General features: G+C 44.7%; 1 protein-coding gene across 1 annotated transcript in view; it reads right to left on the bottom strand.

Annotated features, from left to right (window-relative positions):
• Nucleotides 1-7164: 7164 nt before the first annotated feature.
• METRNL (meteorin like, glial cell differentiation regulator) overlaps nucleotides 7165-19237 on the bottom strand; it is a 28960-nt gene continuing 16887 nt past the window's right edge. Inside the window, exons 3-4 of the mRNA XM_028717121.2 lie at nucleotides 11024-11083; nucleotides 7165-8240 (exon numbers count right to left, since the gene is read on the bottom strand). Of these exons, the coding sequence (XP_028572954.1) occupies nucleotides 7924-8240; nucleotides 11024-11083 (377 nt within the window). The 3' untranslated portion in view covers nucleotides 7165-7923. The remainder of the gene's footprint in view (nucleotides 8241-11023; nucleotides 11084-19237) is intronic.

The following is a 19237-nucleotide window of genomic DNA, read 5'->3' as shown; positions in this document are numbered from 1 at the left end:
AGTTTTAGGGCATGTTACATCATTCAATATATTACTCCAACCCTGACCTGCCCAGTAATTAAAGTTACTCCAGGATGGGTGGTGGTGTGTGCTGCGTTATGCAATTGTAACGTCTACTGTTGCAAGTATTTTGCAAGCAGCCTCATCCTTCACTTTTTTTTCAGCTGTGTCTCTTCATTCTTGCTTTTGGAACACTCTTGTGTCTGCATTTAACTGGCAGTGGCTCTCCAGGTTGCAGACAGGGTGTCTCTTACAGGTCTACCTGGAGATTCTGCAGGTTGACCCTGGACCCTTCTGAATGAACGTTCCTCCCTCTGCATTTCTGTGCTGGACTTGGAGGATGGGGGCTTGTTTGCTTTTAGACTGGCACGGAGCCTAATCGGGAGCCACTCACTCACCTGCATGGAGTTCCTGGTCACCTTTGGATGCCAGAAGAGCGTTTCAGAGCCATGGGTTCCTATACTGTTATCTTTATTTTGTAGGGCAGAACATCAAGCCATGGGCTAAAAAGAGTGACAGTGACACATTCAGCATTTCCCACTAACCTAGGATCCTTCTCACCCGTCAAGAAAGTAATGGGAGGAATTCAATATGTCAGTTGTTCTGTTTGCGCAAGTATTTCAGCTTCCCAGGCAAAACAAGGCTCCTTCCCTTCCCCCATCTGTTTTGGGCGTTCTCCTGACACACACACCCCAAGCCAATTTCAGGGAGCATGGGGGTAGAGAGGAGGCTGATGAGACACATTAGTTGAATCCCACCCCATATATTTATTTTGCTCTAACTGGCTTCTTGCAGCCTCATAAATCTGCCCGAGATGTGTACACAGCCTGTTTGCCTACGCATCTATCTGCATAATGGGACTATTGAGTTGGGAGCTGTTTGATGGGGGATTCCCATGGAACTCAATTGTCTCATTGTACAGACCCCAAACCTAGAACTCCACACTTTACATGTGCACAGAACGCCATAAAGGGATTCTAGATAGATGACAGATAGGTAGATAGAGGCAACGTGAAGCAAGGGCTCCCCAGTCCCACCTAGCCCCAGCCTTCCAAGATATGCCTATTCACATGTAACATTATTTACACATGCGTTGTAAGTTAGATACAGCAAACATGACGCCCCAGATGCATCTTTGTCCTCTCTCTCTTTGACTGCAGCAACAATACCTGCTCTAAGAATGTATTCCCGCCGCACACACACCAAGTGATATGAAGAATAATGTTGTCAAGCTGCACCTACGCTCACTTTGCAGACGGGTGCAAGGTTTTTTATGCACATCCCATGCCCGTACACAACTGTCTTGTTACCTGGTGCATCCAGCTTTACCAACAAGAAGTTAGCTGGAAAACTTGACTTTTGCCTTCCTGTTGTGTTGCAATGATTTCCACCTACATAATTGCTGCTTGTTTGGGTAGCCAGGTACAATGAGATATGCTGACTTGCCTGGCTTGTTTATTTCTCTCATTTGTACCTCATTCTTCCTCCCCGGAGCTCAGGGCCACATATAGACTGAGATCACCTTCGTTTTTATCCTCACAACCCTGCGAGGAAATTTAGTTGCTTTCCATTGATCTTGTGTATTTTACTGTCTCACCTGATGCCCATCCCTCCGCCCACAACAGGGCAGCCACCTGTGCTGACTCTGCCTAATGGTACACAGTGCCTGATGGAATACAGGTTTTGATTATTCTTTCAAAACATAAACATACAAGATTCCTTAAAAGTCTTGAACCCGGGCACTGGTCAAGCTTAGTATTGCTTAGCTTTACAGATGAAATTTCATATAGGAGCTGCATGGCGTGCTGCTATCTGGGTTGCACAATGGTTTTTTTTTTAATATATAGGATAATGTTCACACAATTTTGTCACAAGATTCCTCACTATTTACCAGATAATGTCAGCTGCTAATAGTTTGAATGGTGCTTTCCCTTCCATTGGGCTGCACTTAAGTGCATTAAGCAAGAAATGCTTCTTCTATCACTTAAACTCCATGCCAATAAAAGATTCAACGTTGCCCGTTAAGTCGTATTATAGACAGCGGCTGTTTATAAAAAAGTTTGCAACCCAGTGAGTTGTTTTCTAATATCTATACACTGGGGAAAGAACATTCACACCAGTATGCAAAATAAACTTCCAGAATTATACTTACTTGCATGACCCAGCTGCCAAATTTGAGAATCTGAGTTTTCCTTGCGGCTGAATTTGTGGTAGAGAACTTACAGGGGCATGTGTGTATTACAGCTACTGGCAGACAGAGGTTTTGCAGAAGGGGGAATTTTAGCAAGCTACACCTGCTGATTTCCTTCTTCTATGCAACTATTAAAGGTGCAGGAGCCTATTTTGCACCTGGCCATCCTAAGTCTCATTCCTCCAGTGCAGGATGTTTTGAGACTACAATTACCATCATCTCTGACCACTAGTCCTGCTAGCTAGGGATCATGAGAGTTGTAGGCCAAAAACATCTGGAGGGCCGAGTTTGAGGAAGTCTGCTCCAGTGCATTAACAGCAGTCCTTGTGTTTACAGAAAAAGGTGGATGCTGGCAGGACATTACAATGCATGGACCAAAAAAGACAGGCCAGATCAGCACTGCAGGAAAAACAGGTCTCTCACACAAACATGGAGCTCTTAAGCCTACTAGAACCCCATATGTCTGGCAGGTGTCATATTTCTATCTTGTGGAAACTGAAGGAAACTTTGCTAAAATGCACATAATAGGTTCTTCTAGACAGAGGTCCAAATACATCTTAAGAAGATCATTCAAGGTGTTTGCAGAAAAGTGTATCCCTTTTCTAAGCAGGAACTGCACCAGTTGCAGTGGCAGTACACAAAAACAAACTCATAATGGCAGGCTCCAAACTTTCCTTCAGGGAAATGTTGTTTACCACACCCTTACTCTTCCAGTTCAGGGCGTGCACACACACAAGTAGGCCAGTCCAGACAGCCCACTCATCATCTCCTGCAACATGTTCTCCAGACTCCTAATCAGAGAGCTAATAAACTGAGGAGGCTCTTCCTCTGAAGTTGGATTATGACAGAACAGACGCCATCTTGAATTTATTGTTCCTGGCAAATGGAACTCTCCTTTGATGCTATGCTCCCCAGCGAAGATGTCACCTTTGCCTTTGGGGGATAGTACGCTTGTTTATGAACGACGTTGGAAATGTGTTCATCCTACAATCCCTTTGTATCGCAAATGGGGATCACTTGGGGCAACTTTCCTCAGGCACATTCCCCTGCAGATAGATAGGCACAGCTCTTTCTCAGTTGTGTACAAGTTCACAACCCCCACCCCCTCACAATGATGCATTGGTGGGAGCCAAGCTGCACATATATAGGCAGGAGTACAGTTGTTTTAAACTGTTTTTAATATCATGTTTTAATTGCTGTACCCCACCCTTAAGGGGAAGGGCTTGTAATGATTAATAAATAAAAGTAAAATAATAGTTTTAATAATAATACACATATACTAGAGCTGGTTGACATGATGAGTCAAACTATGGCTTTGTGCAAACATGTAGCTTCCTTGAGAGGGGCTTGAGGCTTTGCTCCACACCTCCCCAGTCCTTTTTCCTGTCGCTTCATGTTGAGCTAAGCCAAAATTTGGCCTCATACACAGAGGCTCATGGTTAAGCCCTCTCCTCACTAACCACAAGCTGTAGCCAAGGTTTATGTTCAAGGTTTTTTATTGGCTACAGCTTATGGTTAGTGAAAGGGGAGATGATGTTTGTTTGTTTTGATATACCGCCCTTCATCCGAATATCTCAGGGCAGTTCACAAAAATAACTACAAGCCCTGGTTTAGACAGCATGCAAAACTAAACCTTGGCTTGACACAATGTGGTGCAGCTAGGGCCACAGAGGAGGAAACAGCTGGAGGTTCCTCTCTGGAAGCCTGCCCATTTGCACCATGTCGTCATTGAATCATAGCTTGGCTTACCACATTGTGCAAATCTGGTCACACAAAGCCATTTCCCCAATTCTAGCAGCATCACTGCCCCTGCCATTTCTCATTATGAATGCCTCCAGATTCTGAGTTGGAGAAAATTGCTGCCTGTTAACGCTATTGCATCAAACCCATTAACTACCATTTTAACCTCAAATGATTTTTGGGGGTGTATTTTAAACAAAATCCATCAAAATATTGAAAGGAAAAGATGCTGTTTGAAAAATTAAGAAAACTCAGGCTCTAAAGCAGTGAGTGCTTCTCAAACTTGGGTCTCCAGCTGTTTTTGGACTACAGTTCCCATCATCCTTGAAAATTGTTCCTGCTAGCTAGAGATGGTGGGAGTTGTAGTCCAAAAACAGCTGGAGACCCAAGTTTGGGAAACCCTATTTTGAATCTGAGTAAGAATCAAATTCAGCTCTAGTTGTAAGGAAAAGGGGTATTCACAGTGGCCTTTCTTTCACCACGTCCAAAGTTTAGCACTCCCAAGTAGGGACTATGATCTCCAACCCATCATCATTGTATTTTTAAAAACCAACCCAAGCTGGCACTTGGTCTAAACATAGCCTTAGACAAGCAAGTGGTATAGTAACATAGGGATCTTTACAAAGAGTCAGACCATTGGTCCATCTAACTCACCATTTTCAACACTGGCTGGCAGTGGCTTCTCCAGTGTTTCAAACAGAGGACACTCCTGGTCCTACCTGGAGATGCTGGGGATTGAACCTGAGACCTTCTGCATGCAATGCAGATGCTCTACCACTGAGCTACAGCACCCAGTATTTCCAGGCCATCTTTCATCCAAGTACAAACTGGGCCCAGCCCTGCTGAGTTTCCAAGATCAGACAAGACTGGGCGTGTTGGCTATGGCCAACGGCTATGTATGCAGGTAGGAGATATTGCAAATTAGACATCATTCTGCGAAGGACAGGGTGTAGCCTTACTGGCCATCCAGGGTGGCTCATGATCAAGACCATGACAATCCCTCTTTACAAAAATATAATAAGAAAGACAGACGGGCTGTGTATTAAATTACAGTTCAGCCAGTGCCTTCCTTGCACACTCTGTAATTTTAATGTGTGCACCTGCCAGTATTGTGATAATAGGCATGTAGCAATGCATGTCAGCATTTTTTTTTTTAAACTTCCCACACAAAAGAGAACTTGCCGTGTGGCAAAGCACAAGATGTAAGGGAGGATAAAGACCTCGGGGGACGTTGCTGGCAGCAGATACACAGCAGGCCATGGGGTGTGCAGCGTGGCTGGAGGCAGCAGGCAGGAAGCCAGGCTCCAAACAGGGTTTGCAGGATAAAGAAGGGAGCCAAAATCACTCAGATCACAGAAATGTACTACATGGATGAGCTAGTCTTCTTTGGAAAATGGGTACATAACTGGGAGAGGAGTCCCCTTGTTAAGAGATTCAGGGGAAGAGATCGGGACGAGGTGGAGGAAAAATTCCTCAAATGGAATACTAAATTTGGTTTTAAACGCAGTGTAAGGTAGTCTCTATGTGAGTATACTGTATTCAATTATGGGGTATCAGAGTTTTTAGGAGCTAAACAGCCTGGGATAGTTGGGACAGCAAGTTTGTTGATTTTTGAATGTCTGGTGTAGATTTTTCAATTTCGTTGTTCTGTATGGGACAATGACACTAAAGATTATCGTATTGTATCGTAGTAATCATGAGAGGAGGTTCAAACAACAGCCTAAGTGAGTAAACGAGTCCTCCTTCTGTTATTGTATAGGGGCCAATTAATAACTCCCTTTTAATTTGCATATCCTTTGGCAGCAGAAGGTTGTTATTAAGTCTCTGTTTTTGCTGAATGTTTATTGACTGTTGATTTGCTTCCAGTGTGTGCGTGTGTGTGCGCGTGTGTGTGTGTGCCACCTTCAGAGACCAAGTGAGTGGGGAGATCTGAAAGGTTCTTGGGAATTAGCTCAGATGAGCTGCAGCAAGCTGCTGTTTCTACTTTTGCAGACATTGAAGTGGCCACAGAAAACTAGCTGAAACATCTTATTATGTCCCCTAGTTGCAAAGAAGCATCTGGTGAAAAGTGGTCAAACATCCATCCAAGCTGTTCTTCTCTAGCAATACTCAGTCAAATATCCGAATACCCCATTTCACATATAAATGGAGCTAAGAATTCAAAGTCATTCCTGAACAGCTCCTGGTGATCAGCATCCAAGATTTAATTTAGGAATGCAACTTTTCAGCCTATAGGATAAACAGAAGAGAAACGGAGGAATCATGTACCTGCTGAAAGTTATTAAACTGGGAAAGAGCAGAGGTAACAGCTTCACCTGAACAAGTGGTTGTGATAATTAGGACTTTAATATATTTACATTTCCAATGTTCAAGCAAACTTACACCTCCAATCTACTCTAGAAACTCAGGTAGAATTATTAAAAATGTCATTGGATACATATTGGATACATATGTTGTAGGCTGCTCTCTACAACAATGAACCCTATCTATAAGCTGTCCCCTCCAATGCTTTTGAAACACACTCATGAGTTTTCCAACAAAATGCAAGTTCTGTTTAGGGTGGGACACTTACCAAATCTCTTCTATAAGTCTTTGAGTATTAGAATCTCTGCAGGGCTGTCATAATTAAGGTGGCATTCTTGGCAAATCTTGGGAATGTTGTATGGAAGGTAAGGAAACAGCATCCTTGGTTTGCTGAGTGGTACAGGGTGCTACCACATGACCCAGAAGCTGTACGCCTGCTCCCTCGGGCAGTAAAGCGAGATGAGCGCCGCAACCCCAGAGTTGTCCACAACTAGACCTAATGGTCAGAGGTCCCTTTACCTTTTACAGGGTGCCACATTTCAAGACTGACACATCAGTGCAGACCAGTGGCGTAGCGTGGGTTGTCAGCACCCGGAGCAAGGCAAGTAAATTGTGCCCCCTAACCCGTGGATTTGCGCCCCCTAACCCGTGGATTTGCGCCCCCTAACCCGTGGATTTGCGCCCCCTAGCCTGTGGATTTGCCCTAACCCCAGATGTTGCGCCCGGTGCGGCCGGCCCCCCCTGCACCCCCCACGCTACGCCACTGGTGCAGACATCAGGCACATGTGTGAACATGAAACAAGGGAAGCATGAGGGTTAAGTAGTATTTTTGTCACCTCTCTGATACAGAAGAGCACCTTTGCCTCCTGAACCATGAAAGATTTAAAGCAGGGAAGGGAAGAATGTATGGAAGTCACAATAACACTGGCTCAAATCCAGGAACTTTTTATTTCTCTGGAAACAACTCACCAGCCTGAGCAAAAATTGCAGGTGGCAATTGTACATTCTTTTAATTTTTTTTTAAAAAGGAAAGAAAGTGTTTGGTTTCATAAATTTCTGTCATAAGAAACAATTTCAATTATTGTACACCAAGCTTTTTACAAAGCATCCACGTTAAGATGGTTTCACCGGCTTCTACCATGCTGTCATCCTCTTATGCCATGCAACAATGCTACATCTGCTTAACACATTTTAAAACATTAGTATTACAAAGATACAAAGGGTCATCAGTCGACTGGTATTTTTAAGACATGGAGATTGTGACACATTTCCTCTTTCGTCATTTTCCTAAGGAAGTTACAAAAAAATAATAATTTAGTTCACGTGGACAAGATGTGGGATTGCAGTCCAGCCTTGGATCGTTTGGTTCGTACCTCCATTCGTGTAACAGTGCCATTGGCCTCAAGGATTGGTTTCTGTGGTTCTTGTATTTCATAAGATCATAACAGTTATATGGTACCTCAAGGGTCATGGAATCCAGCCTCCTGCTTCAGCAGGAGTCACTAGACTTGGACCCTCCCTGATAGATGCTCCTCCAATCACCTCTTAAGGACCTCCAAAAAGGAGAACAACGTCACTCCTGACATCAGATTGTTCCACTCCAAGTTATTAGTTCCATTTAGATCAGCGCATCTGCAGCAACTAAGAATTAGTTTTGGCCGAGCCCCAAGGGTTCAGGAATGCCATTTTCAGTCTGGGCCAATTTCACATGGATTCAGCCCTTTGTCCTTGGCCTCTTTGTACATCCTTTGGAAGTCTTTGATGCGAGGGGCACAGCCTAACCTGGCCTCCCCAAAGTGCATGTGGCCCATGAAGAGGAAGTCTCCTTCTCCTGGTTTCACCCCACATTGCAGCAGGGTCTTGATCTGTCCTCGCCACCTCCCACTCTCCTCTGCTGGCTTGAAGATCTTGGTCTTCTGCCTGTAGATTCTGTTCACACTCACGTCAATGATGGAATCTTGCTGTTCCTCCTCATTGATTACATTTTGGATGGTACCTCTGACAACTGGGGAGAAAGATTTGGACACATAATTAGGTTGAGGGTTTATACATGCAAATATATTCACCTAACATTCCGCTTAATATCAGTTGGGTCCTGCATAAGGATTAAAATCGGGGCAACTGATTCAGCAGCACCCTTGAAGACAATGGACGGTGGCACCACCAGAAAGAGAGGTACAATTCAAGCAATGTTGCCCTCAAAATACATTTCCTTTAGAGCAGAGTTCCCCAAACTTGGGTCTCCAGCTGTTTTTTGGACTACAATTCCCAATATCCCTGACCAATGGTCCTGCTAGCTGGGATGATGGGAGTTGTAGTCCAAAAACAGCTGGAGACCCAAGTATGGGCAACCCTGCTTTAGAGTATTTCTCAGCCTCATTGTATATTCTTGCACTGAAGTCATAACACCTGCATGGGCAGCTTTTTAAATGTTAAATTTACAACAGGCAGCCAGATTTGTCTTTTTTTGAAGATGTTACTCGCAACAAAGTGTTATATCATACTCAAAATTCCTCCTACAGAAAGTACCACCAAATAGGGTTTGCAGGGTTAAGGTTATTAAATACACACAGAGAGAGAAGGACATTTCAGTTGCATTCTATTAATGGCCCAGGAACATTTACATTGAATTCTCTGGCACACAGCCAGGGAGAAACACTTGCAGCAAGATGCCACCTGTCTGGGCAGCATTTTCCACCATGGCTAACCTAGATCAATCCCACTGCAATTCCTGGGTGCTGCACCCTCACGCCCCCAGTCAGAATATTGCCCATTCTGTTCACTGTATTTATATCTGCAGCACATGTCCAAGACCCAACATGCCCAGCTGTTTCATTACAACATTTCCTTAACATTCCAAGCGTGGGAAAATTGCTTTAATGCTCTCTAACGATCATTAGGATGAAAACAGCTACCTCACAAGTCACGTTGGGCAAAGCCACTTGTCTTTTTCAGTGGCGGCATCAGGGTGGGGCAGAAGTCTAGGGTCCCATTCAGCAGGATGAAGAAAAGCCCCCTCCCCAACACGACAGACATACCACCATTTGAAATAAGCAAGGTAAAACACATGGTGGCAGGTGGTGCTGTGGTCTAAACCACTGAGCCTAGGGCTTGCCAATCAGAAGGTCGGCGGTTCGAATCCCCACGACGGGGTTAGACCTGTTGTTCAGTCCCTGCTCCTGCCAACCTAGCAGTTCAAAAGCACGTCAAAGTGCAAGTAGATAAATAGGTACCGCTCTAGCAGGAAGGTAAACGGCGTTTCCGTGCGCTGCTCTGGTTTCACCAAAAGCGACTTAGTCATGCTAGCCACATGACCCGGAAAAACTGTCTGTGGACAAACGCCAGTTCCCTCAGCCTGTAAAGCGGGATGAGCACTGCAACCCCAGAGTCGTTCACGACTGGACTTAACTGTCAGGGGTCCTTTACTTTTACTTTACTTTAAAACACATTAGTATCTGAGGCATCAGACACTAAGGGGGGGCATAAGATCATTGTGTGCAGACCATTGGGGGAGGCTGGACAGAAAGAGGATACCTTGTAGTAGTTGAACTCAGGGTGTTGGAAATTTTCAAACCCCAAATAGAAACTACTGTATCAGACTCTCTCAGGCAAAATATATTTAGAGCAAAATAAAGCAATCAAGCTTACATATTCTGGCATGTTCTCTTCTTACAAAACTGATCAGAGCCATTTACACCACAGCAATTCATATACAGTGGACGCTTGGGTTGCGAACATAATCCGTGCAGGATGCACGTTCGCAACCCGCAGCGGCGCGTCTGCACACGCGTGGGTTGCGATTTGGCATTTCTGTGCATGTGCAAAGCACGATTTAGCACTTCTGTGCATGCGCGACCGCCGAAACCCGGAAGTAAACCATTCTGGTACTTCCAGGTTTCGGCGCATCCGTAACCCAAAAAAACACAACCTGAAGCGTCTGTAACCCAAGGTATGACTGTACACAAATGAGACTATATGGCGCAGATTCAGTGGATACACACATGAAAGAGATCTGTTTTCTCAGTGGTTCACCGCCCATGATGGACTTCCAGCATACTGAAAGGTGAGCCCAGTCATATGGGCCAAATTAAACTGCAATAGTGACATGGCTGGGCGCAACGCTCCCTGACCACCATAGCATTATCCTATTCCATCCTGACACAGACTGCCCCATCTCATATTCTGCTATTCTTAAAGCACATTGTGGGCTGGCCTCTATGGGGACAAAAAGGCCTATGGTGTAGAAAAGGGCCCTACTCCATCCACACCATAAAGGGATAACATGTAAAACTCATCCATTCTTTTCTTTTTTTACCTTCCCCACCCCCCAAAAAGAACCCCAACCCACATTTATATGAAAACAGGCATTTGAGTATTTGGGCTTTTGTTAAGGTAGCATTTAGGAACATCAAGAGGGCAATTCCTAATGCTTTCCCCTAAAAACCTTTGAACTTTTACCTCTATTATTGCCGCCTGTCCCTCTTTGTCCAGCACAGAAAAGAGCTAGCCAAATACAATGACTTTAATTGAAGCTCTTCAGAGCTAAAACCCATAAAAGCCCTTTCCTCCCTTTCCCCCTTTGTGCTTCTGGACACACTTTGTTTACTCCGAAATGGGAAGAAAAGGACTCCCTTGTTTGTTGCAATCCGGAGCTTTCAGTTTGCTCACTGTTTGCTGAGGTCTCTGCAAGCCAAATCCAGCAGGTTGTCACAATGAGGGAGTGGGGAAAGAGGGGTTTGAGAGAGTGATGGTGAAGGACACAGCAACGGAGAAATCAAATAAACTTACCGAAGTCACTAGTGCAGACAGCCAAGAGGACTTCCGTGTCACTGCAAGGTCGGCAGGGAGCTGAGGAAAACAGAAAGGGCATTTCAGTATCTCAAGAACGTGAATGCCACAAAAACCAAAGGATTTTCACTAAACACACACACACACCTATTAACCTCAAAGGTCATGATTGATGCACCACTGAAAGCAGCATGCAGGGAGCTCACATCTTTAGCTTGGCAGAAATAATGCCCTATCAAGCAGGGGAGGGACCTTTGGCCATGTCCACATGATACATTTCAAGAACTCTTACTCCACTTCAAGAACGCCCTTAACAAACTACAGGTCCCAGGATTATGTCAGGAAAACCACATCTGTTAAAGTGATATGAGTGCTTGGCATGTGTGTTGTGGGTGTGGCCGTTTTTCAGCCTGAAGCCCACCTTCCCTTCTTGGGGGGGGGGGATGTGTGTGGATGCTGCACATATCAAAGGTGGGTGGGGCCAGTGGCAAAAATGGGCATAGCAATAATTATTATTATTTATTATTTATACCCCGCCCATCTGGCTAGGTTTCCCCAGCCACTCTGGGCGGCTTCCAACAAAACACTAAAATACAATAACCTATTAAACATTAAAAGCTTCCCTAAACAGGGCTGCCTTTAGATGTCTTCTAAAAGTTTGGTAGCAACACATCCACCTATGCACAAGAGGTTAGTTTCTACTCACACTCCCCCTCCAGGCAAGTTAAAGGCATCATTAGACTTCAATGACATTTTCCAGACAGGCAAAAACACCTAAGGAAGTTATGAAGCAGGACTGGCGAGAGGCAGGGCTGGAGGAGAGAAGGTGGTATGGGGAGAGATCAGAGGGCCAGATAGACACAGTTGAGGCCCCTGGGTCTGAGGATATCCCCACCACCACCACTTTAAAGACTAGATTTGCAGCAGGTTCTTCCCTGCTTCTGAGTTAATTTGGCTATCTGGTTGCAATCATAACCTTATTTTTCTTATCATTAACCTTTCTAGGGGTTTATTTCTTCTCTCATACACAACTGTCATCTAAGTGGAAAGTAATGTGGGTGGTGGATGATCCAGGAAGCAGGTGCTAGAGCAGGGAAGGTGGTTATCTTTAATAATTGCCACAGTGAAAAACCATTCAAGTGCCATGCCTACAGTCTTGTTTGTTTTGTTTTGAACGCCTGCCACCTTTTTGGCACTCCTTTGCGAATTTAAACCAAAGTCACTCCCATACCTAACTGCATGGAGTGCAAAGAGAAGAGTTATGCATGGAAAAGTTTGATCGTGACAAGCTGGCAATTCAAGATGGTGTAGGTCTTTTCTATGGCTTAAAACTATGGAAATGCAGAATCTGGTCAGGCCTTCCAGGTTTGTTGGATGGGGCCATTTTCTACTTGTTTTCTCTCCTGCCACAAGTTACAGAAATGCTTCATAATAATCATGGCAGCTGTGTGCCAGAGGACGGTTATGGGAGCCTCAGCAAATCACATTCATAAGTGTGATTGGCACTTTTTCTGCACAAATCATGATCACGGGGACCGGATCACAAGTAAGAAAGTCAGCATCCCTTAGCTACTTGGTGACCTTTGTGATCAAACAGAAACACACACTGGGATATAATTTGGAAATTAGAATAGTGCCATGTAAAAAGAAACATAAACAAATCTTCTGTAGTAGTTCCAAAACCTCATTGGTCTAAGAAAATGCTGATTCAAGTATGTTTCAAGAAACAAAGGTTCTTGTGTCATATGTGGCTGAGACAGGAAGATCAAGTGGAGAATCAAGGCCAGATCTGTTACAGCTCCCAAGAATCATGTAGGCTGGAGAGACCCTATTGCAGGGGTAGGCAACCTAAGGCCTGGGGGCCAGATGTGGCCCATTCACCTTCTCAATCCGGCCCACGGACAGTCTGGGAATCAGCGTGTTTTTACATGAGTAGAATGTGTCCTTTTATTTTAAATGCATCTCTGGGTTATTTGTGGGGCATAGGAATTTGTTCATTTTTATTTTCCCCAAAAAATATAGTCTGGCCCACGACATGGTCTGAGGGACGGTGGACGGGCCCACGACTGAAAAGGGTTGCTGACCCCTGCAGTAGAGAGACCCTATTGCTAATCTAATCAAGGCAAGAATGTAGCTGCTCTTTGTACGGGGCCAGCTACTTCTGCCGGGAGAAGGTGGGTGCTGTTAGGAGTGCAGATGTTTCTATAATACCCTATTCAGTTATGGAATTCCTTTTCTCTCAGAGGTCTGCCCTATCTAGCAACATGCTAATTAAATCTACCCGCTAGAGGCCCAGAGACTGGGAAGGGGGTTGGGTGAAGAACACGACCTTCTTTGTCATCCCAACAAGGCACTTGCAACCATCATAAACGTGAAAACCGTCCTCCTCCAACTGTAGTAAGGATCCAAAATTAAGCTCACTGGTGGCTTAAGACAGAACTGAAGCACTGGAAGATTATAGAACCTTTGCCCTCCTCTCATACCACCTGCTATTTAATGACTATATTTTTTCCATTTGAGCAAAAGTAAAATAAGTACCCTGGGATCCCAACCTTAAACTCATATTTTATTTTATGTTTATATTCCACTTTTTTCTCCATGGAGCTCAAGGTGGTGTGCATGGTTCTCCTCAATTAATCCCCACAACAACCCTGTGAGGCAGGTTAGGTTGAGAGGCAGCGACTGTCCCAAGGTCACCCAGCGAGCTTCATGGCTGAGTGGGGATTTGAACCCTGGTCTCCCAGGTCCTAGTCTGATTCTCTAACCACTACACCACACTGGCTCTTTAGGACTGGAAAAACAGTCCAACTGATTTCAATTGAATTAAGATGATGTGAATCAGTTGCCCCTCACTCCGCCCCCTTTTTATAGCCACATGAAAGGCATTAATGTGCACACTGCCAGCTCATAGAATCCATCAGTGGCTGCTTCTACAACTTCACTGTATCCTGTGAGTCGCTAGCTAGCACGCTAGTATTCTGTTACTATAGAGAAAATCACCCACAACAGCTGAGAAATTCAGGAGGAGCGGCTAACCTGTGACCAGCCATATGTTGTTGGAGTACAGCTCCCATCAGCATGGCCAATGGTCAGGGATGAGGGAAGCTGTAATCCAGCAACATCTGGAGAGCTACAGGTTAACCACTCTGGACCTAAGAAGCAGAATATAACACATTCCAGTAAATGTGCTTAGGATCATAATCCTACAGCCTGGACAGATACTGTTCCCCATGGAGAATTCTCAACTAGGTAAGTAGCCAGCTTAGGTGGAAAGGATACCTTGGGTTGTTTCATGTTTTATCTGAATGCAAACTCTTGTTTGATTCTGGCATCCACTCCTAACCTGAGGGGACTGGATCTCTGGATAATCAAGTAAAGGTTCGGCCCAGTTTGCTTATTACTTTTTGCAAGGGATAACAGGGCAGAACAAGGAACTCGAGAGAGCATTACTACAACAAAAGTCAACTCCCAGAGAACATCTGCTTAGTCCAATACAAGTAACATTTGACGGTTTCGGTCAGGAGGGTGGGTAGACTTCAGACTTGTCAGACATACTTTTGCTTTTTATAAGATCCCTGTGATTCACCAAGCAGAGCCAGGTGCATGCAACAGACATACGGTTTTCAGCATGGGAACTAAGCTGAGTTTTTCACACAAAAGCCCTCTTCTGGTCAGCTTTCTTCATTTCGGCCACTTAACTCAGGTGCTATTGTTAAGCAATTGGGAGTCAGAAAACCCTTCCTGGTCTACTGAATATCACCCAAAGATCCACCAAGAGATGCTGACCTACCTTGTGCTCACCCCGGCATAGCTAGCTAGCGCCTAGAATACTGAATTTCCTTGCCTCAGCTTAGAAATCTAATATTGCAGAACAGAAGGTCCCAGAGAAGCACTGACCCAACCTGAAGGATTATGTCTCCAAATCCAACCAATTGCTCCAGCCAGATGATTTATATACAGCTCAGTACTTCATATAATAGGATTACACATACAAAGCACGACTTTTTCAAGAGGAAGAGAAGCCTGAGCAGAGAAATTGTTCCCTCTTTGATGCAAGAATGATTTCTTGATTGGTACAAGGAACTAATGCAAGGGAAAGGACATACAGTACTGAATACTACTTTGGGGTTTCTGTACACAACTCTTGAGCATGCTTGACAAAGGGTGCTTTAATTTAGACGCTACAAGGAAGTGCCTAGAAGAAGTCTGAGTGATTCGTGCCTTCCTTTATGCACTTGTCATGTAACTACCTGAAGCAGCATGCACCTAGAAGTCATTATCACAGTGGAGATGGCAGGAGCTGGATGGGCAAATCTCTTCTGCAACATGTGAGTGCTTGAGTCTTCTCAATGCCACAGTTAGGATCACTTGTAACAAACATGTAAGAGCAAGTTCCCCCAACCTTTATTACCTTATATAAAATCTACACAGTGCACCAGGTGCTTTCTGCATTAAGGTGGTAGGTAGGAGAAGAAGCACATGTAGAAACTCTACAATATGCTATTCAAAGTCCAACAACATTCAGACCATCAAAAATGATGGGTCTTTGTGCTTAAGGATTCTCATGAGGCGAAAGGATGCCAACGAGGAGCACATTTATGCGCTTCTATATTGACTTCCTAAAAGGATGCGGGTGGCGCTGTGGTCTAAACCACAGAGCCTAGGGCTTGCTGATCAGAAGGTTGGTGGTTCGAATCCCCGCAACGGGGTGAGCTCCCGTTGCTTGGTCCCAGCTCCTGCCAGCCTAGCAGTTCGAAAGCACATCAAAGTGCAAGTAGATAAATAGGTACCGCTCTGGCGGCAAGGTAAAAGGCGTTTCCGTGTGCTGCTCTGGTTCGCCAGAAGCAGCTTAGTCATGCTAGCCATATGACCTGGAAGCTGTACGCTGGCTCCCTCGGCCAATAAAGCGAGATGAGCGCCGCAACCCCAGAGTCGTCCATGACTGGACCTAACGGTCAGGGGTCCCTTTACCTTTATATTGACTTCCTAGTTTGTGTGTTGCTATGGGAAGGAATCATTTACAGCTAAGATTTATGAATAGAGACCTTTTTATGAGCAAATCTCCTGCATGCTTAGAAAAGTAAAGCCTGTCCGTCCCCCCGCCGCCACCATGTTGAGCAATATAAATATATTTTAAGAAAACAAAAAAATACATGCATCACGCTTACTAATGCATTTTCCGCTTTTGGCAGAGGTTTAGATATCCCCAATGCTCAGAATCCCAAGCAAGCAATAAAAACCACATATGCTCCCCAATAATCCAATCTGCAAGAGAAAGAAAAGCAATTTCACTCCATTTCCATAGCCGGATGCTAGCTCTGCTAAAGAGACCATGGCATAATGCTGGCATTGTGCATGCTTGCTATCAAATCAACTGGGAATTCCTTTGATGGAGTGTCATGACCTGAAGTAACCTAAAGCAGCCCTTACCCGCACTTGCAACCCCTTGACCCCCACTGCCAACTAGTGCATCTGAAAGCCCTCTGTTTACTTCTGCACAGGAAAAGTGGAGATATTTTTATATTTTGCCTTGTGAAACTGCAGTGTAGGCCCAGGTGCCTTTAGCCAAGTGACTTCTTGGTTTCTGCTGAAACCATGGCAATTGGCTTTATTGCAAGCCAACTAACACTGTAGAACACTTATTTCCTTCAATTACAGTACTTCTCTGCAACAGGAAGAAATGGCCATGAAAACTCCTGGGTCAGTGCAAGGTGATCAAAAGTCTACATTATTTCTTGCAGCTTTCCCCCTGTGGTTAACATGTCTTACTGAGGAATTCTCATCATCTACATTACACAATATGTAGATTTCAATTACCCCATGGCCAAGCCTCTCTTGCCGGCAGTCATTCACCTCCAGCTACTGCCTGGAGTTAGGTTTGCCATTAAAAGGTAAAGGTAAATGTACCCCTGCCCGTACGGGCCAGTCTTGCCAGACTCTAGGGTTGTGCGCTCATCTCACTCTATATCCCCAGACACTTCCGGGTCACGTGGCCAGCGTGACAAGCTGCATCTGGCAAGCCAGCGCAGCACACGGAACGCCGTTTACCTTCCCGCTGGTAAGCGGTCCCTATTTATCTACTTGCACCCAGAGGTGCTTTCGAACTGCTAGGTTGGCAGGCGCTGGGACCGAACGACGGGAGTGCATGCCGCCGCGGGGATTCGAACCGCCGACCATGCGATCGTCAAGTCCTAGGCACTGAGGTTTTACCCACAGCGCCACCCGCGTCCCTAGGTTTGCCATTAGAGCTCCTCAAATACCAGGGTGAGAAGTACAATGTATGCTATTGGGTTTTTGTGTTCCTAATATTAGCACAAGGAAGAGTGGGGCCAGTAATTTGTGTGACAGTTCTTTTAAGGCAGGTTATTTCATGATTACACAGCAAAGGATGCGCCTAACCTTAAAAGAACAAAAATAACAAAATGCACCAACCCCATTTTCTTCTCTAGGCCCAGCGTTAAGACCCAGCACCTTCAGAAAGCTGCTGGAGCCCCACAGCTAACACCTGCCCTGGGACCACCACCTTTAAACATTTTGCTCCAAGGCACTGCCAAAGGGGTAGATACCAGCAAAATGGAATGTAACTAAGGAAGCAGCAAAGATGGTCAGGGGCCCTGAGACTGATCCACACCCTACATTTAAGCCACATTCAACACACATGGTGTCCCCCTAAGAATCCTGGGAACTGCAGTTTGTTAAGGATGCTGGGGATTATATCTCCATGAGGTGGAAACTACTGTTGCCAGAATTCCTTCGGGGAAATAATGTGCTTTAAATGTATGGTGTGGATCTGGCCTAAGCTCTAGGATGTAAAGCTGAAGGAGTCAGGCACATTTAGTCTGCAAATGAGGCTATTAAGAGGCAGTCACATGCCAATTTTATTTTCCTGTTGCTCCAAAGGGTAGAATCTGAACCAATAGGTTTGAATTACAAGGGGGGGAAAGTATTTAGATTGCAAATGGTTAAGGACAAACCTCTTGATGGCATGAATAGTGGATCAGACTGCCAAACAGACACAACACATTTCAGCCCTTCTTTAAACTGAGTCTGAATGACATACCGGAGTAGTGGGCTTTCTGCAATGATAGAGGGTTGGAGTAGATGCCATTTGATGCCCCCCCCCCAACTCTGTAATCCTGTTATTCTCTCCAACAATAATCAGCTTCTGATATTAATGAAAAGCTATGAAAGCAGTAGAAGAGAACTTTTGTTTTCTTCTGGGGTTTGACAAAAACAAGGTTTTTTAAAGGCACGCTGAACTTAAGATTGTGTTTCTCCTGACCCGTCACCATCTTCATTCCATCCATAAACTTGCCTATGCCATAATTGCAGAACTGAGAACAACATCCAGCTGCTGAACAAAACGAACTAGCTTCTCTCACAATGTTTATAAGAAAAAGCTGTGTAAATTATAGGGAATGTCAGGGAGGAATAGACACACTGGAAACTTATAATGAGGAATCGTAAGTGGTTCCAAAGTTCTATCGTTCACATTCAGAAAGTAAAGGCAGAGATCCTGCACCTAGGTACATATGTACTAACCTCATTAAAAATCAAAGCAATGTACACTTCCATTGCTGGATGCAAGATCATAAACTTACGCCCATTTAAATCAACACGTAGCAACTATTTCAATCCAAAATCGAGACAAGGGCAAACTGGTTGCTCAACTATTGGCAGCTGTTTGAGTACCAGTGGTCAGAGTTTGATTATATTCATTATGGAAGGAAATCTGTTCCAACACTAGTGGCTCTTCTGTAATTATATGTGGGTTCAGAGAGTCCAATTTTCTCCAAGGTTGACAACAATTATGATCAAATCTGACTGGAATGGAAATGTTAGATGGTGGGGAAAACTATGAACAGCTGGGAATTGTTTTAGGTAGGGTGCACTCAAGGGCCAAAAAGCCACAACTCCAAAACAAAACGAAGCTCTAGTATGCAAAAATGGGGGAGGGGGAGAGATGCTTCCTGAATAGTTCTAGTGCTACAAAAATCTGAAGTGCTTCTCCCCAAACAAACCACTCCAGCTCCTATCATGCCCAGCCAGCATGACCAACCATCATGGATGATAGGAATTATAGTCCAGCAACATTTGAGGAGCACCATGTTACTTAAGGAGATTATCTCTCTCATGTCACCACACTGAGAAAATGGACATCCCACCGACACCATTCTTGATGTGACCCAGAAGACCCAGATTCTCTCACTGTTT

Source organism: Podarcis muralis, chromosome 2, assembly GCF_964188315.1.
Source record: "Podarcis muralis chromosome 2, rPodMur119.hap1.1, whole genome shotgun sequence".
In the NCBI taxonomy this organism is placed as follows: domain Eukaryota; kingdom Metazoa; phylum Chordata; class Lepidosauria; order Squamata; family Lacertidae; genus Podarcis; species Podarcis muralis.
This window is presented reverse-complemented; position numbering and strand designations above follow the sequence as displayed.